The 26,480-nt window shown below is 43.4% G+C and overlaps 1 protein-coding gene and 1 long non-coding RNA gene across 4 annotated transcripts in view; one reads left to right on the top strand and one right to left on the bottom strand.

The window, feature by feature from the left end:
- The window catches only part of LOC108276889 (uncharacterized), a 121,548-nt gene extending 100,632 nt beyond the window's left edge, over positions 1–20,916 (bottom strand). Inside the window, exons 1-3 of one of the 2 annotated variants that reach the window (XR_001815001.3) lie at positions 20,648–20,915; positions 19,873–20,009; positions 19,340–19,478 (exon numbers count right to left, since the gene is read on the bottom strand). This is a non-coding gene — a long non-coding RNA (uncharacterized LOC108276889). Of the gene's footprint in view, positions 1–19,339; positions 19,479–19,872; positions 20,010–20,647 lie in introns of those variants that run through there. The other variant, XR_008398169.1, reaches the window with a different exon arrangement.
- The window catches only part of sez6a (seizure related 6 homolog a), a 109,409-nt gene that overhangs the window by 60,302 nt on the left and 22,627 nt on the right, over positions 1–26,480 (top strand). For both annotated transcript variants that reach the window (XM_053687096.1, XM_017488961.3), the window contains exon 4: positions 14,939–15,131. In XM_053687096.1, coding sequence (XP_053543071.1) covers positions 14,939–15,131 — 193 coding nt within the window. The remainder of the gene's footprint in view (positions 1–14,938; positions 15,132–26,480) is intronic.

Below are 26,480 nucleotides of genomic sequence, written 5' to 3'. Positions count from 1 at the left end.
CCTCCGTAGTCACCATTGAGGATCTCTGCGATAGGCCCCCGTCCGCTGCATCATCTTCGGGCTTTTCTTCACGCGATCTGGTCAAAGTGATTACAAAAGAGAACGACGAAGGCTTAGAAGAGTCTAGAAAGTTTGTGCAATCGAACCGGGTCAATTTAGCTCTGGGACAAAAAGCTTGCATTGTCCAGGCTCCCAGAGGCAGTCTGAATAAGAAAACAGATCCATAGAAAGTGTCAGAGTGCTTCCACTAATATAGACTGATTTTCAGGTCAAGGAACATTGATATCAGCTTAGAATCAGGCTGCAATTATCCCAGGCCCCAATCCAGTTAGCGCTCTCCGTCCTGCTTTCTCTTTGTTTCTCCCACACGCTTCTCTCTTTCTCTGTCTCCGGATCGATCTCCGCATCGATTTCCTGGGCCTGCTCTGACAAACACCCTGGGATCTAATATCGAGAGGCGGGTCAAATTAGAATCGAGACATCTGGCTCTTCTTGTGATGGAGCTTTTGCAAGTTGCAACGCTCGCAAGGAGATGAATGGGACTTTTAATTAGCAAAGTGCAGTAGGTTCACGCGTGGACGGGGAAGTTTTGCGTCATTTTACAGAAACGCACGACGAAGCCGAGTCGACGCGGAGAGTTCACCCGAGGACACGACCGGCATTGTCCGTGTGATCGAGCTTCTACGTGGCAACGTGCCCGTGCTCGACTCTGGTGTCGACTTTTGTTGTCTCGCTGGCTATCTAAGGGCATGATGTCCCAACTTCCCAATCGATGCTTCTGGTAATCAGTCCTGTCGGTCACTGTCGTGTGGGCTCGTTCACATGCAGGAAGAACTGCTCTGTCGATCGGAGCGCTTTCCTTTTAAGGGAAGCTTAATCTGCTTGACATTGACTGCAAAAGTTGGCAGCGTTAGAAGGGCTCATCGTCAGGCGGTCAGCAGTATATGACCAGTCATGCTATTTAAACTAATTAAAACAAATGAATCCACTGGAAGGACGCGGTATAAGCCTGCTAAAGCGTGTTTATTGTTACCACCTGGTACAGCAGGTAGTATTGTGCAGGTAGAAATCCAGAGTCCAGGATTCAAATGGTAAATGGCGCACTTATATGGCGCTTTTATCCAAAGCGCTTTAAACTGTGCGTCTCATTCGCCCATTCACACACCGATGGTAGCAGAGCTGCCGTGCAAGGCGCTAACTTGCCATCGGGAGCAACTGGGGGTTGAGTGTCTTGCCCAAGAGAGCTTCGTCCATGGTTAAGCATTAAGAGGCGACAGTTGTCCATTTAGTCATGTTATTTGCTCATCCGAAGCCTTGTAAACAACTGGACCTTTACTAATTTTATTTAAATACCTCTGGCATAGAGGGAAGCTGACGGAGAACAGTCAGTAACTGTGCACCTATATGGTAGGTTTACCTGATAAAGGTCAGCAAGTGTAGTGGCAAGTTAGTTGTACCTGGAAAACTGGTGATGCAGTATAACTAAGGAGGCTAAAAGTTTTCTCTCTCCCCCCCCCCACCCCAATATTTTTTTGTCATCAGACTATGCATCATAACTCCGCCTTCATTATCTACCCTTGGCTTATCAATCAGCGTCTTTCCATCCGCTCGCGAATAACGTATTCCGTCAAGCCCCGTTCCAGTATTTTGATTGGTGACTCTATGGAACGAGCCCACGGTAAGGATTAACAGAGCCTGAGAGAGGCACACGGAGTTGTAATAAACCTTGAGATGAGAAGTGATGGAAAGAAGCATTGATGCTAGAGCCCTCCAGCATACTGACAGGACATAAAGGAGGGATGTCTGATCCTGATGAGCTTTCCAGGGTCCTGCCACCAGAGCCGAAATGAGTTTTTCCCGTGGCTTCCCCCCCACCCCGAGAATAGCTTTCGGGTGACATTAATTGCTCCTCTGCCCAGCTAGGCATCATAAAGGAGAAATCGAGGGGAGACATTATTTCCCATCGGAGGAGGACGGCGGCAAGGGCACCGCGAGACGTGATGAAGAGGTGAAAAGCAGATGGCTCGGCTTCAAAATATGCATATATTCAAATGAATGCGAAGCTAAACCCCCGAGCAAATTCACAAGCGGCTAGTTGGGTTCAAGCTCCTTTATTCCGATGATGGAAATCCATCTTGCTTCATAATTCATGCTTCATGAACAAGACTTTGGATGCACGGGTCCCGGTTTGGGAAAATATTTGGGCCGTCTTGGGAAATGCACTCGATGAAAGGAAATCCTGAGCAATAAGCATGGCATGTCTTTGTATCATGAGGCAGTGCATGAATAAATCATATTAATCATCACTCCCCTGGCCCTTAAAGTACCCTCCAGATGAGAGCTTCTCTCCAAACTGGATTTGTACTCATCAGCACTTCTAACTCACACAACCAAGCGGTGCTCAGCCATTTTATTATGTGTACTGGAAATGTGTAAAATGCGCAGCAGGTACGAAGAGGACAATAAGTGTTGCTTGTCCCTTGCGCAGGTTTTTTTTTTTTTTTTTTTTTTTGGGAAACAGCTCGGTACTGAAGAACACGCAGGCTGATAACGGAAATCAGATGAAGGGACAAATGTTCAGATGAGATAAACAGGCAAACAGGGCTACGTGTATTCATTCATTTCGCCCCACTCGCTTCCCCCCCCCCCTCCCTGCCTGCGGCATTGTGTTCGACGTGGCGCTCAAATCTGGCGGCAGAGACGCAAATCGGGACGGGTTCCACCGTCGCACGGGTAGCGTGTAAAACACCGTGTGGACAGCCAGGGATAAGACGTGATGTGCGAGTGTGCTGTTCCCGTCGCCACTGTCAAAAACACAATTACTATATGAAGGCGACACCGGAGAGACCCGCCTCACTATTGCCATGGTTATGATGATTTCCTGTTGTATATCCATTGAATGTGTGGTCTTACTACAATAATAATGATGATGGTGGCTTCTCTGCTCATTTATATGTTAATAATATAGTTACGTGGGTCTGATAGTACACGGAACACCATAAGTGAGGAGAATTACTTTAAACTCCATTGCGCTCTTAGTGGAAAATCTGGATAAAACTAGATTTGAACAGATTTGCCGAGATACTCCCCATGCTAAGATCTTCATTGTTAAAGTGTAAAACGTAGTGACCGAGCTCAACGACTACCCATGATCCGAGCAGAACCCCTTAGTTCAAGTCATATATATATTTTTTTTTTTTTAAACGTGTTTTAGTCGTTGCCGCTCACTTTTCAGACGTAGTTTGATGTACGGTGTTTGCAGGAACACAGCAGCAGATAAACCATATATTTATTAGCTAGTCCACCAGGCAAGTCAACGCTCCAATGCGTGTCCCAATACCATGTTCGGGTTTCTGGGAAATTGACTATGCTAACTAAGGCAACGTAATTGACGTATGGACAGCTAGTTAGCCGATTAAACGCATTAAAAACAGTACATACTAAGAGAAACAAACCGATTTATGAATACTATCCCCCTTCGAACTCTCTAAAATATCTCACTTTTTGTTAGACAAGTAAAAGAAGTTTTATTTTGCTAATGTCAATAAGGAGTAGAGGGGTTTGTTTGTTTTTGTACTCCCCCTGGTGGTTGAATCTACTTTTTGGCAACAACAAATAAAAAGATAATCCATATGTGAAATCTGACTGCCACAAGCACTAGGGATATTGATTTTTCCACACCTGGGTCCTAACCAATTGCTGAACCTACCGAACGATTGTCCAACGCTCCGATTGGAAATTTGTGTTTGAGCTGCGGCAACGACATCCACGCCCGTGTCGTGTCGCTTCATTGTAAGAAGGAGGCGTGGGGAAACATCCTGACAGGAGAGAACCGTTCCTCTGAATATATTGCCAAACACTACGTAGTCTCTCAGACAGATCCGAGCAAGGCTGAAGGGGGGAAAAGTTTTTCCGTAGGTGTTACTTTCCGCGTGCAGGGTGAGGGCGTACTGCGTGTCGTGGTATGACGATCGGAATGGGATTCAAAAGTGCCGTGGAGGCGTCACTAAATTATTTATTTTTATTTTTTACACATTCTGCCAGATTTTCATTACAAGTCAGTTTGGAGTGAACAGGTTGCACAGTCGGGGAAATTCATGCACACGGGAATCAGACGCGCGCTACAGATAGGGTGGGTAAGGTTAAGAACGAAAATGCTGGAGTGTTTACTTCAAAAGGTTTGTTTATTCTTCTGCACATGGCAAATGAAGGCCACGTTGTGCTTTACTTAACCAGTGAATGTTCATTTAAAACCTCCATGATTGGGGCCATCTGTGCTTCGGTGATACCACGTATACGAACACGTGTGCCGGTAAAGTGTCCTTCACAACCAATTATGTGCGTTATTTCTCATAAACAACGAAATGACAGAAAGTGGATGTGGAGGCTGATGCAATCGCAGGCAACTTAATATTAAACAAAACAAACGATGAAGAGTAGAGTCGTGAACACGATCTGTGAACAGGAAGTGAGGAACGTCCAGGCTTACAGGCAGTAAGAGCTGCACGCGGGAAGAAGAAACAGAATGCAAATCGCGTCACTAATTAGATGAAACGGGTGACGGTGACGTGCAGGGGCTGACGGGTAATACATGACGTGTAACACAGCATGGTGCTTTTCCCGGTCCACCATGACTAGACTTTACCTTGAAATGACGATCGTTAAAATACTTCGGAAGATTTGCAGGAACAAACGCCGTTGGTATTTCCCGAAGGTCACGGGAAGAAGAAAATCAAGTCCGCAATTGATTTCACGTTGATTTGGAACGATGCTGTCGATATTGAAATGACGCGGACTGAAACCGAAATCGTTCGAGAGTCCTTAACGCCTGTACGCCATTCGGATGGATGCTAGCTAACCACGTTTTTGTGTTTTCTAGCAGTTCTATTTTTTTATTTTTTTATATTTGATTCGGTGACTTTTTAAAGACTTGAGGGGTTAAGGGCGCATTAAGTCTCGGATGAGCAGATCCTTGTTTGATTGCTCAACGAGCTGACCAGTCCGTGATTGGTGGAACTGCGGACAGATAGCCAGTCTCGGCCTCGAGGTGAAGGAGCGCGCACACACACACACACACACACACACACACACACACACACGCCTGGGTCCACGGGAGTGTAGCAATCTGTATCTGTGTGCCACGATAAGACTTCGGCTTCACCCCTACACACTATACTGAGTCACTGAGACACACACTGCTCTAGTCATTATCCGCATATCACTGACAGGAGGAAAGTCCCGGTGTAAGCCCCGACGTTTCTCAATATAGATCACACACACACACACACACACACACACACCACTGTGTGTCATGCTACACAAATATACACACACAATCCAGAGTGTAGATTGTGTGTACTTCCTTGTACCTCACTGCTACCCTGCTGCTTTTTAAATTCCCAACCCGGCCCGAATTCGGCCGCATCGAGTGTTCATTAAAATCCCTTCGTCTGAAGGACAAGTCCGACGTCCCGTACGCACGCCTTCCCGTCTCTCTACTGGCGACCGTGGACGGATTTTAATTGAATTCCTATTCGAGAATACATCTCGGGTCTCTCGATCTCATCATTCCCTCACTCGGAATCTCTCTCGCACGTCACGGTCCTCCTCGAGACGCCTAAAGAGCATCCGAGCATACGTCCACTCCCACTCGTTGCCCATGCACGGACGTCTCTGGCCGACTTTACTCCCGAATGCTAAACAGCACAAGGCTGTGTCGTTTAAAAAGGTTATTCCGTAATCATTCCGAGGTCTTACGTAATCAGAATCCCCCACAGCGCTGTCGAATACTCAGTTCTGATTGGTCAGAAGGCGTTTCCTAGAACGGCAGGTCTGATAGAAGTGCGATCGCTCAACTCACAGGTTTGTGTGAGGGCTTACGCAGGGACCGATCCCCATCCGATATCGCCGTCGTTAGATATATAACATAGAATAAAGTGGGGAAATATAATAAAATCAATTCTGACAAAAACAAAACAAACAAACTCACTCCTTATATGTAAACATTTCCAGTTCCAAAAATAAATCTCTCTTCCAAATCCAAGCCCATTCTTCTTACAGGATCTTTTCCCTCCAAAATATCCGACCCATCGATTTTTGCTTTCTTTCTTTTTAACGTATAGAATCGAGAAAAATCGGAGATATTTGATTAATACTGTGGTGAAATCCTACTGCGGAAAATTCAAACCATAATAGTTTACGTCCTGACTTTGGAACTCTCCCCATGTCGCTTGATGGAAGTCCTCCTACACGGATCGAAACCCAGACCAAAGCTCCTTTAGCAGATAGGACGGGACAAAAAAAATAATAATAATAATTCCCCTGTGGTCTCATTAAGACCAACATCTATTAGTCCGGTCCATATCCTGATCCCATCGATTAAGGACGTATTGGTGCCTGATGCTCTGCAGGTGGTCCCCTCGGTGTTCTGCCTGACATTCATCAACAGTAGCGATGCTCATTCGGGCTAGCGCAGTTATGAGTCTTAATAATTGAAAAGCGGACAGCTGTCCCGGGTTTGTGCTGACAGGCTGCGGAGCTTGTGACAGATGACAGGCCTGTGGGGACTCGTCCTGTCCTTCAGTGCATGTGTCAGGGCTATGTGTATTAGACACTGGCACAGCGGGATGTTCAATAATGACTTATCTTATTTACAGGGAGGCAAATACAGCAGACAAGGAAACGGCAGAAGAAATACTTCTTGTATGTGTCTCCCGGTACACGTCTTTTTTCCTTCCGTAAGAAATTACAGACCGTCTCTAAGCAGATTCCGTACCATGATAGCGTTCGAACTAGCTCACCCTCCCCCATCCCCCCAAAAAAAACCCTCAATCATCATTGGGACGATTCGTCTCGGTCTCGGCAACATGTGGATGGTACCACCTGAAGTGACGTCCGATCAATTATAGCACGGGAGCAGCAGCGGGACACCCAGAACCATCCCCGAACAAAGGAGTACGTGGCCGTCATTATCGTTCAGAAAGATATCCGTCTAGACGATCGGATCACCCCGCCGTTTGGGTGGACACACCTGTAACGACGTCGATGAAATGAGAACGGAAAGCGATCGCTTCAATCGTTAACCTTAATTTACATTTAGACTTCATTTACATTACAGGCGGGAAAGAGTGGTTAAAAAAAAAAAAAAAAAAAATTGTAAAAAAAAAAAGGTATAAAATGTCCGAGCTGATATCGTTCGAGCGATGATGTTTTTTTTTAAAATACTGCTAACATTTCTATTTAAGATTCATCTCACACCGCTACTGTATTCCACACAGCTCCCGATGTCACAGACTCCCCCCGGGGAGCAGCATCTAAAGCCTATAACCCTTCTGTAATTGAATGTGGACACCCAGGCGAAAATACCGGTGGCCTCTGCACAGCTCCCTCAGCACTTTCCCGGCGCTTCCTGTTACACCAGAGCCACGCAGAGAGCCGCAGATCTCGGCTAAGCTCCTCATCACACCCAGGTGACAAAACGGTCTTTTTTTTGGTTAAACCGCCGCGTGCTCACGGGAGCCAGAGATGCATCCGAGGCCCTCCGCAAACGTTACGTTCTCGCTGCTAGGAGGTCCTTCTGTTTTTTTGACTTTCTGGACATTTGTGCACAAGTCTTGCACGTCGATCCTTCTGAAGGAGAGCAACGAGACGGCGTAAACGACAGACCGCTAAACGCAAGTTCGGTTTTTGCCAATTCGAACGATGACCAAGTCATTATTCCGACTTAGCACATCGTTATTTTGACTGACTTGGTGAGTAAAAATAATGACACAGCAATTGAATAAATAAATAAATAAATAAATAAATAAATAAATAAATAACACTCCGCAGTTCAGGCCTTTCATAGTTTGCTAGTTCAAATGTTAAAACTAAAAATTTTTTTAAAAATTTTTAAAAAAAAGGTCATTAAAATTGGAACATCAATATTTCTAGCACTTGCAAATGAAACCAAAAGGTTCTGCAAGGAACCGAAATTTCACACTGGCTCTAGATCAGTCCTCCGAGGTTCTTTGTACAGGAAGTGTAGCATTTTTTTCTGTGAAACCAGAGATACTTGGGTAAAAAGCAAGCCCAGTTTTGTTACTGCGGACTGTACTGTGGGGGCGTGGCTTAGCGTCGGCCTGCCTCATGAGGCAGGGGTTTAAAGATCGAGTAGAAAGTTAATAGCGAAGGTTGCACACCTGAACCTGGCTTCACCGGATTTATTTGATGTCTCTCTCTATCCGTCAGTAAGACGTGTGTGTGTGTGTGTGTGTGTGTGTGATTTCTGTTGTTATTTTAGAGACTGTCGAGCTGCTAAAGTACAGAGCGAGCTGGGAAGCCGATAGTTTGTTTTTCCTTTGATTCGGGGTCTTGCTTCTGTGATGCGGCAAAGGGGAGTGAAAGAAAATAAAAATAAAAAAAGTTCAAACTTACCCTGGGCCTATCATGTGTTTTCTCAGTGGGGAGCTCTCAAACTTGTTACATGGACCATTTCCTTTAATCATTAAACTGTAGAAACTGTAGCAGATAGTTTGTCATGTTGCCTGGTGCACTGCGTAGAGCTGTCTGGTTCAGAGATCGTTTTAAACCAGTATACATTGTCCTGAACGAATATAAACGCGGACGTGAATAATAGCTAGACTAATCATATTTTTGTTTTGTTTTTTGTTTTAAAGAAACCTTGCCAGAACGCTTCAGACTAGGGGTGTGTGTGTGTGTGTGTGTGTGTGTCAGAAGTGGGATTCTCAGGACAAAACAAAAAGTCATGTGATCATGAGGTTTATACTTTCACGTGGAGCTTGAAAGGACAGCTCGTGGAAGACTGTGGGCAGGGTTGCCAGGTTCAACTCAAAAACCACACAAAAAGATATGAAACTGGCCCAAAATGTTCAGGTGTTAGATGCATTTCTCTTCATAGTCTTTCTCTGGGAAACAAATGAACGGTGGTGCGCGCATTTCTGATGTGCAGCGTCTGCAATATGCGGATATTATACGTGAAACATGGCAACCTTGTGGGAACTGAGACCAGGCTCATTGATATGATATGAATAGAACTTAGTAGCTCGTTATTTTTGACATATTATCTAGTAAATTTAACTTGGTTGTTCTTTTGACTTGCTACCTTGACTTATCTCGTAAATTTGACTCCGTGAGTTGTTCTTCTGACTTGAATCAAAATAACGAGATACTAAGTCAAATTTACAAGAGAAGTCAAAATAAGCGACTCTGTCATAAATTCGACTTCGTGCATTGGTTTTTTTTTTTTGTTGTTGTTTTTTTTTACTTAGTAGCTCGTTATTTCGACTCATCTCGTAAATTTGACTTAGTTGTTCTTTTGACTCTCCGGTTTAGATACAGATACAAAAACAGCCACAAATATTTTAGGCATCTTCGCTACAGCTGCTGCAGGCATCTGAACTGACGTGTCTTCTGACTGACAGGAGGAACTTGGTCCATTTGGTTCAATCACTAGATGCTTACACAGACCTAATACACACTGCCAGTCAAAAGTTTGTGGACGCTCGACTGAAACGTTTCTCATGATCTTAAAAACCTTTTGATCTGAAGGCGTGTGATTAAATGTGTGAAATCGGTGTGTCGTAGACACACAATTAATAATTATTTTTTTTATTTATTTATTTATTTTTTATTTTTTTACACGGACGACTCGGAGGGAAATTTTCCAAAACAGCAGCGGATAAGAGTCCGGCGCCGGTGTGAACTCCTGAAATACTGTTTAAAAATCATCTCAGGGACATTCCTCAAGAAATCGGGTGAGAAAACGCCAAGAATACATTTCTGCAAATTCTAGGCAGAAAGCGTGTCTACTTTGAAGATGCTAAAATACTCAATTATTTAGATTTATTCTGGATTTTTTATCACAACATAATTCCCATAGTTCCACTTGTGTTACTCCAGAGTTTTGATGACTTTATTATTATTATTATTATTATTATTATTATTATTATTATTATTATTATTCTACAACGTGGGGGGGGGGACGAGTGTGTGTAAACTTTTGACTGGTAGTGTAGGTCAGAGAGGGTTAAATTCACACTTCAGTACCACACCAGATGGACCTGCAGAAGCACTTGGAGCAATGATCTATTTTTAGACTACTAGTCCTGTTTTGAACCCTGCCTCCCTATTAAAGTAATCTCCAGAACGCAGGCTGTGGAGTATAACCCAGCGTTCGGCGTCCTTCAGGCACAAGCACGAAGCCGACATGCGAATGTATACGGGATCGAAACAGCCAGCGTCGAATGACGCCACCGAAGGACAGGATGAGAGAGAAAGTGGGACGAGATTGAAGTGCACTCGTTTCGCATTCGGCCGTGGCCCGTCGGATAACCGGCAAACGGTTTTCCTCACGATGAAGAAGCTAAACATAAACCTGCTGTTTTTATCTCTCACTCGCTCGCTCGCTCGCTATTTCTCTCATACTGTCTCCATCCTGCTTTTGTTTGTAGAGAAGACACACGTTTTTAGTGGGCGACCGGTGTTTAAATAAATAAATAAATAAATAAATAAAAGCAAAGCCACATTTGTTTGTTCTAAAAGAAACACTACTGCGCTCCAAACTTCATTTATGCAAGGAGCCGTTTAATCGTTTGGCTGTTTAATCTTCTAAAAAAAAAATTTTTTTTAAATTTAAATGGAAAAGTGGTGCGTGCATATGTATTCACCCCCTTTGCTCTGAAGCCCCTAAATAATATGATCTGGTGCAACCAATTACCTTCACAAAAGTCACATAATTAGTTCAATAAAGTCCACCTGTGTGTAATCTAAATGTCACATGATCTCAGTATATACACACACACACACACACACACACCCCTGTTCTGAAAGGCCCCAGAGTCTGCAACACCACTGAGCAAGGGGCACCATGAAGACCAAGGAGCTCTCCAAACAGGTCAAGGACAAGGTTGTGGAGAAGTACAGATCAGGGTTGGGCTATTATTATTATTATTATTATTATTATTATTATTATTATTATTATTATTTGAAATATCCGAAACTTTGAGCATCCTACTGCGCACCATTAAATCCATTATTAAAAAATGGAAAGAATATGGCACCACAACAAACCTGCCAAGAGAGGGCCACCCGCCAAAATTCACAGACCAGGCAAGAAGGACATTAAATCAGAGAGGCAATAAAGAGAACAAAGATAACCCTGAAGAGTCATTGCTTAAAAGAAAAAATAATAAAATAAGCAAACCCGTTTGCTGTGGGAGACTCCCGAAACATATGGAAGAAGGTACTCTGGTCAGATCACGTTGGGCGCAAACCCAACACCTCCCATTCATCGCCCCGAGAACTCCATCCTCACAGTGAAGCATGGTGGTGGCAGCGTCATGCTGTGGGGATGTTTTCCCATCGGCAGGCACTGGGAAACTGGTCAGAATTGAAGGAACGATGGATGGCGCTAAATACTGGGAAATTCCTGAGGGAACCCTATTTCAGTCTTCCAGAGATTTGAGACTGGGACAGAGGTTCACCTTCCAGCAGGACAATGACCCCAGCACACTACTAAAGCGACACTCGAGTGGTTTAAGGGGAAACATTTAAATGTCTTGGAACGGCCTAGTCAAAGCCCAGACCGCAATCCAACTGAGAATCTGTGGTATGACTTTAACGTTTAACTGCCGTTGAACTGACGAGGAATAAATCGGTACGACTGGAGAAGACGAGACAACCTGTGCTTTAGGATGAAATCGCTTTCATACAGAACGCCTTTACAAAAGCACAGACTAACAAACCGAATGAACAGAGAGGAACCGCTGACGAGTGGGCGTGGTCAGGGTGGAGCCAGACCAAGAATAAGAATATCATCTACATAAATTCACAATAGTATGTTTTACAACCTGTACGTTCCCCAACAAAATACTTTTGATAATGTAAATAAAGAAAAACTCTAGATTATAAATCTTGGCCATGAGATGAATGCATAGTGTCCCTCCTTGTTATTTTTATATTCAAGATCTGACAAAACGTATATATTCGGAACGTAAAAAAGGTTTCGCATTCAGGACCGCAACTGTCTTCCCAAATAGGTTGAAGTTTGAACTAATCAGCATCGGGTTGGTGTGCGTGTTTGTTTGTTTGTTTGTTTTGATGCTTGCTATTCTGCCGGTAAAGAAGCAATAAATTGCAGATGGTTATTATTAAGTGTAAGAAGACGAGAGGTTCCTTGACGTCGCCTCGTCTCTGCTTCTCGGAAGTGGAGAGCCAGTTGGTCCCTCCAGCGTGGCCAAATTAATTTCGGCGCTGCGGTGTGGCCGAGTGTGTTCTCTCGCTCTGACACTTTCATTACCTGAGAGAGGCGCAGTCGGAGGAGGGTCCTGCCCTCACCAAGGCCTCCAGATCCGACTCAGTAATGGAAGTCCCTCGGTACAAATCTCCTCGCTCGGTGCTGTGAACGCTGCAATAATTATAGCGCCGACCATTTTTCTTTCCTCCCCGCTGTGCAAGGGTGTTTCTTTCCTGACGGATCCAAAAATGATTTAAACTTAGACGTGCGCATGTTCGTATAAGAATTCCGGATGTAGTGCAAGTTACTTTATAATTAGTGTTTGTGGAAGGTCGATCAGGCACATTCGCGTTTACATTTATTCGTTTAGCGGACGCTTTTATACAAAGCGACTTACAAATGAGAAAATACAAGCAAAGCGATATATCAAGCGGAGAACAATACAAGCAGTGCTACCGTACGAGAGCCGTTAATTGAGCTCCAGAAGAAGCAAAGTGCGCAGAGTCGAGGTGTAAGTGCAATTTTTTTTTATGGGTTGGATAGGTGTTGACGGAAGAGGTGGGTCTTTAGCTGTTTTTTGAAGATGGTGAGAGATTCTGAGGTCCGGATTGAGGTCGGAAGTTCATTCCACCACTGAGGAACAGTTAGTGTGAAGGTTCTTGAAAGGGATCTTGAGCCACGCTGAGTAGGCGCTACTAAGCGTCGGTCGTGGATCGATGGCAGATTGCGTGAGGGAGCGTAAGCCTTCAGGAGAGAGTTGAGGTAGGGGGCGCTGTTCCAGACAAGGTCTTGTAGGTGAGCATCAAGGCCTTGAATTCGATGCGGGCGGCTACAGGGAGCCAGTGGAGGGAGATGAAGGGGGGTGTGACGTGGGTTCTCTCGGGCAGGTTGAAGACGAGGCGCGCTGCTGCACTCTGCGTTTGATGGAGCTGCCGGGAGGCCCGAGAGCAGTGAGCTGCAGTAGTCCAGTTTTGAGATTACAAGAGCCTGGACTAGTATCTGTGTGGCCTGTTCGGTGAGGCATGGTCTGATTTTCCTGATGATGTACAGGATGAACCTACAGGACCGCGCAGTTGTTGAGATGTGGTCTGTAAAGGTCATCGAGAATCGCCCCGAGGTTCCCGGCCGTCCTGGTTGGCTCTAGTGTAGTCGAGCCGAGCTGTACAGTGAGGTCGTGGTTGATTGACCGACAGGCGGGGATGACGAGAAGCTCCGATTCTGCCAGGTTGAGCTTAAGGTGGTGTTCCCTAGGTGGTGTATTTGCTCGGTCACTACGAATAAGAAAATAACTACTAACCCAGACGGCGGATTCGTCCGACGCTGGAAAAGTGGAAAGCGTACAGGTTAAGTTCAAAGAAATGGGAGCATTGTGTTTGTAGTATTAAGAGGAAAGAGTCATTTACTTGGAAATTTTGTAAATATTCCCACCACCAAATAATTTAGCTATGTGGTTTATAATTGGGTTTAGGGGCGGGGTTAACATTTGTCACCCCCCCCCCACGACTTCATTGATATGAAATCGAATGAAATCCAACCATCATGATCACCTGACGTAGAAATAAAAATTATAATAATAATAATAATAATAATAATAATAATTTTACTATATGGAGAACAAATGAGAAAGAAAAAAAAAAGAAGATGCTTGTTTTCATTGTTATGTACAAATAGGATTTCTGGATGTTTATATATAAATTGATAAGTGAAGTTAAATGCACAGAGAGATACATTTTTTAAATTTGTTGCCAGGCAAAGAAACGTAGATTTGAGCGTAAGCCTTTGATGTGTGTAATGGGTTCTTGCGTGGAAGTTTTTTTTTATTTAGATTCAGAGTACAAATCTCCTTAAATAATACTCTAACAAAGTATTTTTGTTGCCCTCCTGCACTTTTCTAAAAATAATAATAATAATAATAATAATAATAATAATAATAATAAGAAGAAGAAGAAGAAGAAGAAGAAGAAGAAGAAGAAGAAGAAGAAGAAGAAGAAGAAGAAGAATTTGAACCTGGTGAATGAGAGATTTAAAAAAAAAAAAGAAAAAAAAAGAAAAAAAAAAAGGGTAAAGTGTTACTCTGGTAAATTCCTTTAGCCATCTCCAAAACTTCCATAAATTAAAGCTGTACACTTTCGGTGACCAGGTTTTCGAGCTCTCATAAGCGTCTACATTACTAACTACCCTTTAAACCAAACTACGAATTAAAACCTAGATGTGACTCAGAGCTCAGTAAAAACCTCAGGGTTGTCCAAAAGAAAGATTATTATACAGAGGAGAAGAAAAAAAAAAAAGGAAAAAGAAAAATAATAATAAATAATTTTTTTTTTTTTTAAAAGGACTGTATTACCAAAGCCTCATCAGTTAGAAGAATAAAAGTGCTAATTTGCCTTGCGGAGGCCGACGCTTTAACGGATTTCGATGATGAATGATGTCAAATCCATCACATTTTAATACAAATGAGACTAGATGAGCTGAAGTGTGAACCGTGGCTTATAACGCTCAAACTGTACAGAATTACATCTCTACAGAAGGAGTGTATAATCCCTTCCGTCTACAATATTGCGTCCTAATTCAACAAGCTGCCTAAATAAATACGTAGGATACCACTTTAATACACACCATGTGGTAATCAAGTTCTCAACAGAAGCCATGCTTTGTCTCCATGACTGCTGAAATCTCTTTCTGTACGATGTTCTGCGTCTGCAGGTGCTGAACGTGACGGCGGCGGAAGGCGAGAACGTGGTGCTGGAAGACCTGGGTGGCCTCGAGCGCTCCCTCCTGGCCAATAAGTCAGGGCTGACGAACGGGCTAGTGCTGAAAAGCTCCAGTAATCAGATCTCCGTCTACTTTAGCAGTGAGGAGCAGCCGAGGCCAGGTTCCCTGCTGCTCCGCTACAGAGGTGAGACTTTCTCAAGGACGCTCCGATGGTACCGACACCAACATCTTCCGCCTTAACACTACTGTAGTTGATTAGCCATGATGTCTGAGCCTAGCAAGAACCGATACGTTGTTGCAAATACTAAAACTAGTGAAGCGGAAAAAACCACAACGCTTGTGGTTTCTGACAAGCTGCGGGGTATAAAAATGGCACTGCGGACATTTCGAATCTGGATCTCTCTCTCTCTCTCTCTCTCACCCTCTCTCTCTCTCTCTCACCCTCTCTCTCTCACCCTCTCTCTCTCTCTCTCACCCTCTCTCTCTCTCTCTCTCACCCTCTCTCTCTCTCTCTCTCTCCCTCGGCTGATCGACAGAATCTGGTCAAATCGCGTAAACTAGGCAAAAGATTTCTTTAAAGCTGACAGCGAGGCTACAGATGAGAGTTCTGGAGAAAATACCCGTGACCATCGACTGCACTGGAACAATTAAGAGGCAGAGTCTCTTTACAGTATGTAGGCTAATCCGATCATCACGGGCAGTTTCATCCACAGTGGGACCGGATAAGCAGCATACAGCGACACGAGGGATATTCGTGTTCAAGGTCAGAGATGCGGGGGGAAAAAAAAAAAAAAAAAAACAAACACGAGAATGGTAAATATGCCAATGCCCAGCGAAACGCAAATGCAGACACGGTAAAAAATTTAAAATAATAAAAAAATGAATGCAATGTTTGGCAAAACAGGACAAGCAAAGCAAAGGAATCAAATCGGGCGTACTTAAAATCCTACTCGACTGCAGAATGTGTTGAAAGGGTTCTTAAATAAAAACTAAGGTCAGTTTTTATAATAGCTGAAGTTAAAAGTAACTATTCACCCAACTCAAGCTGGATTGAGGGTTAGGTTTGGGGATGGGCTTGGGGACACGGGAAGGGGGTGGATTTAGGGGTGGGGTTAGGGTTTACGGTGTTTAAAATGGTCTTTATTGTTCAGCCTTATTTATTTATTTATTTTGAACAAATCACAAAAATACTCTCATGGATATCGAACAATTGCAAGCACGACACAGGTTTGTGTGTGCAACAAACAATTATTGGCACCCGTTTTGTCAGTACTTTGTGCTAGCTCCTTTTGCCGAGATGACGGCTCCGAGTCTTCTCCTGTGACGCCTGATGAGGTTGGAGAATACATGGAGAGGGATCCGAGAGCGTTCCTCCGTGCAGAACCTCTCCAGATCCTTCACATTTCCAGGTCCACGCTAGTGGACTCTCCTCTTCAGTTCACCCCACAGGTTCTCTATGGGGTTCGGGTCAGGGGACTGGGAGGGTCGTGGCAGGAGCTTGATTTTGTGGTCAGTAAACCATTTCTGTGTTGATTTTGATGATGTTTTGGATCATCGTCCTGCTGGAAGATCCGACCACGGCCCGTTTGAAGCTTTCTGTCAGAAGCTGGACAGACCAAAGCACTAAAGCGCCGCTGCATCGCTCTCTTCGGGTAGTTATGAAGCGAGAGCGAAATCCCACCGCACCGACATCATCAGGTCATCGGACGGAATCGTGGGGAACGTAAGGAACCGTCAAAACTCAGAATTTCAGTACAAAATAAATCTGCGATGTAGTTAAAGACCACGTGTTAATTCCGAAGAGTACCGGGCAAGATTTTTCCTTGAAGGAGAGTTCACCAGGCACGAGAATGCCTGCGATCGGTCACGGGTACACGGAAGGTCTAGACGCCAAATGGAAGGAGTAAAAGGTCTCGCTTTAATTAAAAAGTACAAGATGGTACATGACAGGCCGTGGCCCGCCGGTGTTCGAGGAGGTTTCGAGAAAGGACAGAAGCAGTCTTTGTGTTCGATTCGTGTTCCCGCTTCACACCGATGGCTCGCAACACGTGTAAACATGCACGGCTCATGTTCACGAGATGCGCCTGTCATTTCGGAGGTGTAATTACATGGGAGAAGAATTGTGCTAATAGACATTTCCAGAGCAGTCGGATCTGCGCTGGCATTCCTCATAACACCACAAAGAGAAAGAGAGAGAGAGAGAGAGAGAGAGAGAGAGAGAGAGAGAGAGAGAGAGAGAGAGAGAGAGAAACTGAAGTGCAAAGCGAGGGAAAGTAATAACCCGGCGCATGACTAAATTCTATTGTTTCCAGAAACTAATGAAGCATGACAGGCTCGCGTTCTTACACGCCTCTAATGTGCCTGTTGAATAAGACGCCGCTCTCTCTTTCCTGCTCTTTCCCTCCGTCTCGTGTGCTTCGCTTTGTTGTTCTTTCTTCCTTTCTTTAGTGTCTGTAGTCTCTGATAACAATGTGCAGTCATTTTACACACACACACACACGCAATTCATTACTGCTTCAATTATATTGTCCTAAAAAATAAAATAAATAATTAAAAAAAAAAAAAAGTTCTGGATACAGAAATCCACTGATTACTATTATGCAGAGTTCATTATGTCTTCCTCTTCATTTTATTATTATTTTTTTTTTACACTTTATATATTTGTATGATCAGAGAAGACAGACACTCTAAAGACCCAAACTAAAGATCTTTATAAAAGCCGAGTCTCGCGCAGAGCGTGTAAAAATAGAGGCTTCAAAATAAACAGCGCAAAGTTACAGTAAGTGGTGACGTTCTTTGAAACTGTGGAGCAACGTTTCCTAGAACAGCACGCCATGAGCGTTTTAACCCTTACTCAACAGATAGTACCGTGCTCGATCGACACGTGTCCGTTAACACGTGATGGCGTTTACCGTCAAAATGATCCCCTTGACGACGTAACCAGGTCACTTTTATTCCAGGTCGGTAAGAAAAACGTCCGTACGGTACACGCGCCCGACCTTCTCCTTTTCCCCCCCGATTGATCTCGCACGTTACTCCGGAGCAAAACGGGTCTTTACAGCCACACGTCACATCAGTTCAGCACGTCACATCCGATCGAGTAACGCTTCTTTTTAAGAAGAACGTGGTTTGACTCGCGGAGTTACCACGGCGCCGACGCGTGTCCCACCGAAGCCATCTAAATGGCTGAATCCGTGCGCTCGCACTAGCGAGATGCATTATGGGTTACGTGGGGTTCGGACAGACCGGCGTGGTTGCCATGGCAAAGAGCGCACACTGCTTCTCCTTCATCTCGTAGGATATGATGCATACATCTTAACTTGTATTGATTTGAGTAGACATTTTTTCTTGAATTAACCATCCCCCCCCCCCCAAGTCTGCGTGACCTTCGTGAAATTTGAACTAGGAACATTTATAGAATGAACCTTGAAAGAACAACTTCTGAAGTCCAAAAAAAAAAAAACAAACACACACACACAATAAAGAAGCAGTGGAGTTCCTCTTTAAGCTGCGTCCCCAAATTTAGTCATACTGCCTCATCTTATAAGTGGAGGATGAAAGATGCGTCAGGAGACGCGCAGGTCCACGCAGCGGTCTGCAGAGAGATGGATCTCACCGCTGTGTAATTAATATCTGTACATCAGCAGCTCTCGGAGGAGTGACAGCAGAAATGATTACCGTGGTGCAGAGTTTAAGAACCTGGGCTGCTGAATTACGTGTGTGTGTGTGTGTGTGTGTGTGTGTGTTACTCGTATTTCCTTCACAGCGAGTTATTAGACGTTCAGTACACCAGATTGCACGGTCACATAATCGTAGCTATCAGACTATAGCGCATGGAAGTGGCTTATTAAGTGTGTGACAGATAAAGGACATTACAATCTGCACAACTCGTTCCCTCACTAGCCATGGCTTCCTCTTGATATTAGTATGCACTATTTCCACACACACGCGCACGCCGCTCGCGATTAGCTTGCGAAAATCCTTGCAGGTGATTAATATTGGAAGAGATCCCTGTTGTGTTAGGCAATTTTATTCTCCGTAGCCCACGCATCCAGAGCATGTCATCGCCGATTTCATTTCGCCGGGAAGCTGTTTCACATGGTTTGCGATATTAAATTCGGCGAAAACAATTAAAGTGATCCCTGCGTTTAAATCCCGCGGAAAGAAGAAAAAAAAAAAAGAGAAAAAAAAAAAGATTATGGGATTAAAAAGAGCGTTCACCTGCATAACCGTCATCAGAACCCCAGCTGCAGAATTCTACAGAAAGGATGAACGTTTAAAGGCCACTGAAGAACAAAAAGAACATAGAATATAAATACAAGCAAAAGCATTCAATTATTCCAGAGCATATTTGTTCTGCAAAAATAATAATAATAATAATAATAATACTGCTGAAATCCAGCATAAAAGCTGACAAAAACAAGGCGTTTATTATTCCATTTACAGCTGTGAGTGAATAATTGTGTTGATGAATAAATGAGAATTGTGCTCATTTACACTTCGATAAAAAGCATTTTTGTCCACAGGTTGACTGGAAAAAAGAAAAAAAAAACATTAAAAAGCTGTTAGAGTTTCTTCCAACAGGTTTTTACATAAAAATATTTAAAAAAAACCACAAGTAAACAAATGGATTTCAATGGAAATGAATGAGAAAAGCTACAAGGAACACCCGGTCCTGGATCGTGAAAGTAGACCGAGGTCACGGATCACGTGACCGGTCATGTGACTGGTACATTTCAACTGTGCACATGTTTTCTTTCCAAAATAAACCATTAACGTTTCATAAGCGTTTAATATTTCCCCCGTTACGGTCAGTAGAACGGTCTACACCTGCTTAAACATCCAACAGCACCAGGGCGAAGCAGAACACCAGCACTGCTGGCACGGCGGCCATCGCTAAATAACACCAAAACCATATCACTCACTCATTTTGTGGTCAGGGGTCAATGGCGTCCTTTAAATCCAAATCCTGGACCCTGGTGCACTCAAGTCAGTCCATTCCGTCGTCCCCGGTCCGTCCTGCTCCTCACAGAGTTCCTAATGATCTTGAAAATCTGCTGCACTGTTAGAAAGGAACACAAAGGGATGTAATTGGACCTGATTAGTGGACTCTAGATCACCTGCTCAAATGAGACACGTACAATGGGACAGAATTTCCTAATCTGAAGAAGGAAACCCATGGATTTACCTTTCAAATTCCACAACCTCAGCACAGAATCATGGAATAGCTCATGAGGGGAAAGTTCAAGTTGGAAAAGTAAAAGTTCTGCATGAGATTTTTAATTAAAAAAAAGTCAATTGTTAGCATGATGTAGATTTATTTGGCTTTCGTTGTTTACTACTAATAAAGAGTCAAGATGGTTGAATGGCGTAATTTAAATGTTGGACATTGGACTGATGTTGATGTTTCTAAATTTTATCACTTAAATACGATATAAATCAATTTACCAAAAGACAACAATGTACAAACAGCACAAAAAAAAATAACAACAAAAGAAGCTAAGAGAAAACCAACTCATGGCTTTTGAGAGGTTTTTAGGCCTCACTTGTTATTTCCAAATGCACATTTTTTATTGGAGATTTAAAATCTATTTAAATTTGGGAATCATTGTTGGGGGGGGGGCACTTTATATAAGACTTACTTACACGTTAAAAGTCTAACCAAAAGGTAAACTTGCATTTCCAAAATTTTGTTCTTACCTCATTTGTCTGGTGTGTGTGTGTGTAGCTTATTGTGTAGACTCTTCAAAGTAATTTCTCTTTACTCCCAATTAATATTCATAATTATAATCAGCACATTTCAAAAGAACTGTCCTCTGGATGTAACGTGCTTTCTTAAATGAAATTATATTCCATGCTTCCACAGTTTTGGGGGGGGAAGAAAGCCATAGCCATACAGTGTCGTCAATGCACCTGCTGCACCACGGTAGCTCCGCCCCTCTGATTGGGTTTGTAGTACTTCACTGGCTGAGGATTCTGGGAAATGGAGTTTGTGTTGGTACATGACGTATGTAATAGTTGTTTCTCACAAATTGTCATCGGAGACAGGAAATATTTTAGCAGATATTCCCAAGATACTCATATCCTGTTATCTTAAAGCTGAATATCAGAATAAAAGAAGAAGAAAATGTGTTGTTTTTTTATTTATTTATTTATTTTTTTGTCGTGTTATGCAGCTTTCTATTGTATTTGAACAGAATTCATTTAATTGATTGAGTTACGTATTTTATTTTTCTCCTTGTTGCACCACAATCTACCAATCATGCTTGCTAGACTGTGATGTACATCCTTAAAATTGTATTATTATTATTATTTTTTTAAAACATCAGGGTTTTAACAGCAGTGGTAGTGTTGTGGAAAAACAAAACTCAGTGAAAGGATTCCTGCAGAGTGCTCCGTACCCAGGTGTGAAAAAATACAAAGAATTCATTCATCATTCATTTTCCTCCTGCTTTTCCCATTGGGAGTTGGAGTGGCAGCAAGCTGAGAACGTTGGCCCAGACTTCTGTATCTCCAGCCACAGATTCCAGCTCCTCTTGGGGGATCCCCAGACTTTACCAAGCCAGCTGTGAGATATAATCTCTCCAGCAGGTCCAGGGTCTGCCACGGGGTCTCCGTCCTGTAGAACGTGCTCGCGGTACAAAATGGCTGCCATCCAAAGCTATAAGCATGTCCCATACCAGGCAAGGATATCATGCATTAAGACAAAATGCGACGATCTAAAGGTCCTCACTGTTTCTCAAAAAAATGAAAATTATGTAAATAGTTAGTGACTACAATACAGAATGTTAATGCGTAAAATAAAAAAAAATTTAAAAACAGCTCTCGTTATGTCTCTATAGACTCTTATAACTCTATAGACTCTATAGACTCGGGCTAGGTTTGGAACGAGGTTGTGCATGGAAAGGTCCACTGGTAGTAAAACTGGTAGGTTGTTGTTGTTTGGAGGTTTTCTGGAAGGGCTGGTTTCAAATTAGTCAATAGTCAAAAATAGCCAAGATCTTTTTTTTTTTATGTAATTAATTTCCACAAACACATATTATGGCAGACAAAGGGACAGTATAAGTGCAGGCAGGATATCTACAATGTACAGAAGTTCTGTTTTAAGATATATTGTATAGATTGGGAGAGGGGAAGTAGGATTGTGGAGTGGATAAATGACTTACAAGTTGATCATAAAAAGACTTAACTTCAGATACCGCTCTTCAGAACTGCGTGCGCACCATGGTGAACTTGTTTCCCGTAGAAAGACTGAAGGTGGCGGGAAAGAAAAATGTGTTTCCCCTTTCAAATTCTCAAACTATTTAGGTAGGCTTCCCGTGTGGAAGATGGGGTGAATGTTTTGCTGACACCTGGCAACCCTGGACATGAGACCGTCGGTTTCCTTAGTAGTCAAACCGCCGTAACAATGTATGTTCTTGCTAAAAGAGTTAAAAGTTTAGACATACATTGATTGATCCTAAGGCTTATGTTGGACTTTTTTCTTCTTCTTCTTTTTTTTTTTGGCTAGTATCAATTCTAATTTTGATGCACATGTATGAATTTTTTTGGTTTTTTGGAGCCTTATGGAAACTTGGAAAAGGCCTAGGTTTCCTCCTATGAAGCTGCAGACAGACAGACAGACAGACAGACATCGAGAGTGTGCCATGTTGTCATGAGGGCTATTTTAAAAGAATCTGAAGTATAACATGGTTTTGATGCGCTCCCGGATGGATTCAAGCACTTTGAGAGTGTGGCATGTCACGAATGAGGCTCTGTGAGATGGAGATGAATCTGACAGCGAGCGATTACGGGGAAATGAGCTATACGCGGCGCATCGATGACACGCTGACAGCAACAAATATGTATCAGCCATTGATGCAGCTGCGACGTGTTTGTTGAAAAGGTTCGGAAATAGCCTAATCACCGAAACGCTCCCACTTTGCCTGTACTGGGAAAACCATTAGCCGCTGATGTTGCTTGCTATCCGCTGAATGTGGACGTGCCTCAGATTTTCCCATTACCAGCCCTTCTCCTCAGATTCCATGAAAGCATTCTGAAAGCATTGTGCGTATGTGTACGTCAAGCCCTAAGTGTATCACTGGTCTCCACCTGCCTGCTAAATGCAAGTGGGAGCTCAACGGGAGTTTTCTTTTTTCCTTTTTTCCTTTTTTTTTCAAAAACAGAACAGATGTTGCATTTAGTTTTTGTAACAATAAAGATGCGAGTATAACAGAAGGAGCGTGCTCTCATATTTATATATATATAGCCTCGCATCTGGAAAGCTTCAGGAGGCTGATTGCCATATCACATGTTTCTTAAAGTCGATGCAAAACTGCTAATCATATACAGTCCCCTCTGAAAGTATTGGAACAGCAAGGCCAATCCTATTGTTTTCACTATATACATTGAAGGCGTTTGGGTTTGAGATCAAAACCTGAATATGAGATGACAGGTGATCAGAATTTCAGGTTTCATTTCCTGAGATTTTACATCTAGATGTGGTAAACGACATAGAACGTGGCACCTCTTGGTAGAACCCAAACATTTTCAAGTGATTAAAAAAATATTGGAACACGCGCCTGATGGGTGTTTCTTGCTGGCCAGGTGAGCCGTTTTTAAATGGACTGTTTGAAGAACGAATAGCGCTTGGTTTGAGTACTAGTGAAGACTGCGTTAGTTGTTAAAAAGGATAAACCGACATGAAGGCCGGAGAGCTGTCTATGGGAGAAAACCAACCCATTTTGAAGCTGAGAAAGAGAGGGAAAATCAGAGTCATTGCACAAGCACTGGGCACAGCCAGTACGACAACATGGACTGTCCTGAAAAAGAAAGAAACCTGTGTAATTGTTGATGGGGTGAACGTTCAGTGAGGAGAAACTGTACGGTTTCTTTCTCAGGAAGATCTTCGGTGGTTTCTTGATAACATGACAAGAGAGAATAAATAAGAGAGGCTAGTGAAAGAATAAAAGTGGTAACGGGAACCTGTTTCGCAGACGATTCACGACATGAAACGTGACCGTGACGGATTAAAAAGTATGACGTGTTGTTCTTTAAGGAAGAAGACATTGCTGTGGTATAAGAGGAATAAAACACAACGCTGTGCCGCTGTACGGAAACGATCCGCTTCGGGATGTGCCGCGGTGTTGACTCGTTTCCTGTAACAGCATGCCGCCGAGTGTATTATTCCTTACGTAATGCATGGAAGCCATATACTCCATGCTGATTCTGACGTCTCGCTGAGATTTTCAGATCCCCCAGTTTATATCCAGTGACAGTTTGGACTCCTGCAAATTAATTGTCAACAAAAACAGGTCCCATGAAGTCTAGAGTCTTTCAACAGTCGCACAGCACGAGGGCGTCGGCATTGCCGTCATCCCTGAGCACTCCGTCCGAATTCCCCTCCCGACGACGTCCACCTCGGGTTCCGTTCTGACGTGTGGTTTGATGGCGCGTGCGGGGATTACACCCTCGGCTGTGTTCAGAAACCCTCGGCGCTTAACGAGAGAGGCCTCGGACTGCTTTCGGTCTGCTGATTTAAAAGCGTCTGTGAGCCCATCCAGTAAAACATTGCACTTAGGCAAAGATCAATAGAGCTGTCCCTGAGAAAAGAGATTAAATCGGAGAGATGTATTGATGTTGATGTGCTGGAGGTTTAGCACTCAATTCAAATGGTCTAGGGCTCAATAAACACTGGAGTGTAGAACCTCTCAAGCAGCAAGTCCTTGTGTCCAGTGGAGTCATTCCAGCTTATTGTGATAGATTTATAGGTGTCTTGGCTGGATAATCCCAGCTTCATTGTAAGACTATGGCATGTTTACTTGTGTGCTTCATGTTATCCTCTATACTTCGATCCCATGCTCATGTCTAACCTCGTTTCTATCGATCCAGATGGTGTTTTGCGCATTACCGAGTCTGTAACACAGAACTAAGCAAACGCCGAGGAGGCGCAATGCCTCAGCGTAGCGCAAACAAGGCGATAAATCCAAAAACAAATACGTTTTATGACAACGACGACGTTTCTCGTGACTTCCCTAGAACACGGCCGTTTAGGAATTTGTGGCTTACAGAAATGAAGGGTGGGGAAAGTGATAAAAACTTTTGTTGGATCACGAGTATTATTGCGGAATAACTCTTCCGTTACGGTTAATCGGCCCGCCAGCCATCCGTTTAGCGTTCTAAATGTTATCATGTCAACTTTCTGAGTAATACACTGAGCGCAGTGTAGCGTAAATACAACACGCTGGATGTAATTGCTGAAATTTCCAACAATTGTTCATTCGACTTTCTTGTACTTTTACGTCGTAGTTACCTTTCTTTCCACCGGTTCTTTGAGATTTTGAACTTCGTTTTTTTTTTTTTCTTTCGTATTTAACTTCATATTTTACTCCTTACCTTGATGGTCATCCATCGTTATCTACCTTGATTTTGTCCGCTAACTCTGCTGACGGTTGATGAGAGTTGACGTGAATCATAGATTCGCCCCGAGTCTAAATTTTCGACGTGCGCACTCTCCCCTGCTGTGTTATCTTTTGCATATTTTTCTTTAAAAAAAAAAAACCAAGATGGTGGATTTTAATTGGATGGATCGAAGCATATAGTGCGTGGAGATTTGGTTAAACGTTGGACTACGACCGTATGCATTCGACTGAAGAAAAAAGAAAGAAAAAAAACAAAACAAAAGATCTTCGGTTAGCTACTTCTCCGGCGTTTGTTGCGTTAATATATGCCGCCATGATATGAAGGAAGAAGCTAAAAAGACGGATGAGGTTGTTATCAGCTTCAGAATTCTAAAAACGCGCCTTAGGAGGCTTTCTATCCGTCTCGGCTCGGCACTGAGAATATTCCCTGTTCTACGGCGGGCATATTATAACACGTTGGCATCTGTTGCCTGCAACCCCACCGGCAACTAATCTGCCCAACCGGCGCTTGCTGTGGAGTCATTATTAGTAATTGCGAGACAATCAGGCTTTATGGGCTGCAAAGCACCGTGACTTACCGAGGAAATGGAGACAGCGAGCGCCTGTTATTTAATTCTCCAGAGATTGGGTGAACATTAAGGCTCGCCTCCGGCGCCCATCCTGCCATGCACGCGCCTGTGCTCAGATAGGGCTGATGGTCTTAATAAAGATAAAATGATAATAACCTGCTTGAGAGGGTGCTGAGCGTCGAACGTGAACCTTGGTGAATGGCTCGGGGCAGCTGGATACACACACACACACACACACACTGTCGTCACTCTAATGGCTTCATCATTAGACCAGGAAGACACCGGTACAAACCATAGATCTACGTATCTCTCTGTTTCGGCAAAGGGAAGTGAGCGAGCACTGTGTACAATCCACCGTGTGGACATAAACAATCTGAGGACCAGCACTGAAAATTGCCCAAACTGCCATAACAACTATAAGTGCGCTTCTCCGCTTCGAATGGCCGGGACCAGCATCCATTTGGCTATTAGCAGAGACACAAACACAGCCCATAAAAAAGCATCCCTCGACTGGAATAATATTCCCAGCCATGTAATGTACACACTTTCAGCTTGTTGCTGTCT

Source organism: Ictalurus punctatus, chromosome 16, assembly GCF_001660625.3.
Source record: "Ictalurus punctatus breed USDA103 chromosome 16, Coco_2.0, whole genome shotgun sequence".
Lineage (NCBI taxonomy): Eukaryota > Metazoa > Chordata > Actinopteri > Siluriformes > Ictaluridae > Ictalurus > Ictalurus punctatus.
The sequence above is the reverse complement of the archived record's forward strand: the minus strand, read 5'-3'. Positions and strand labels throughout refer to the sequence as shown.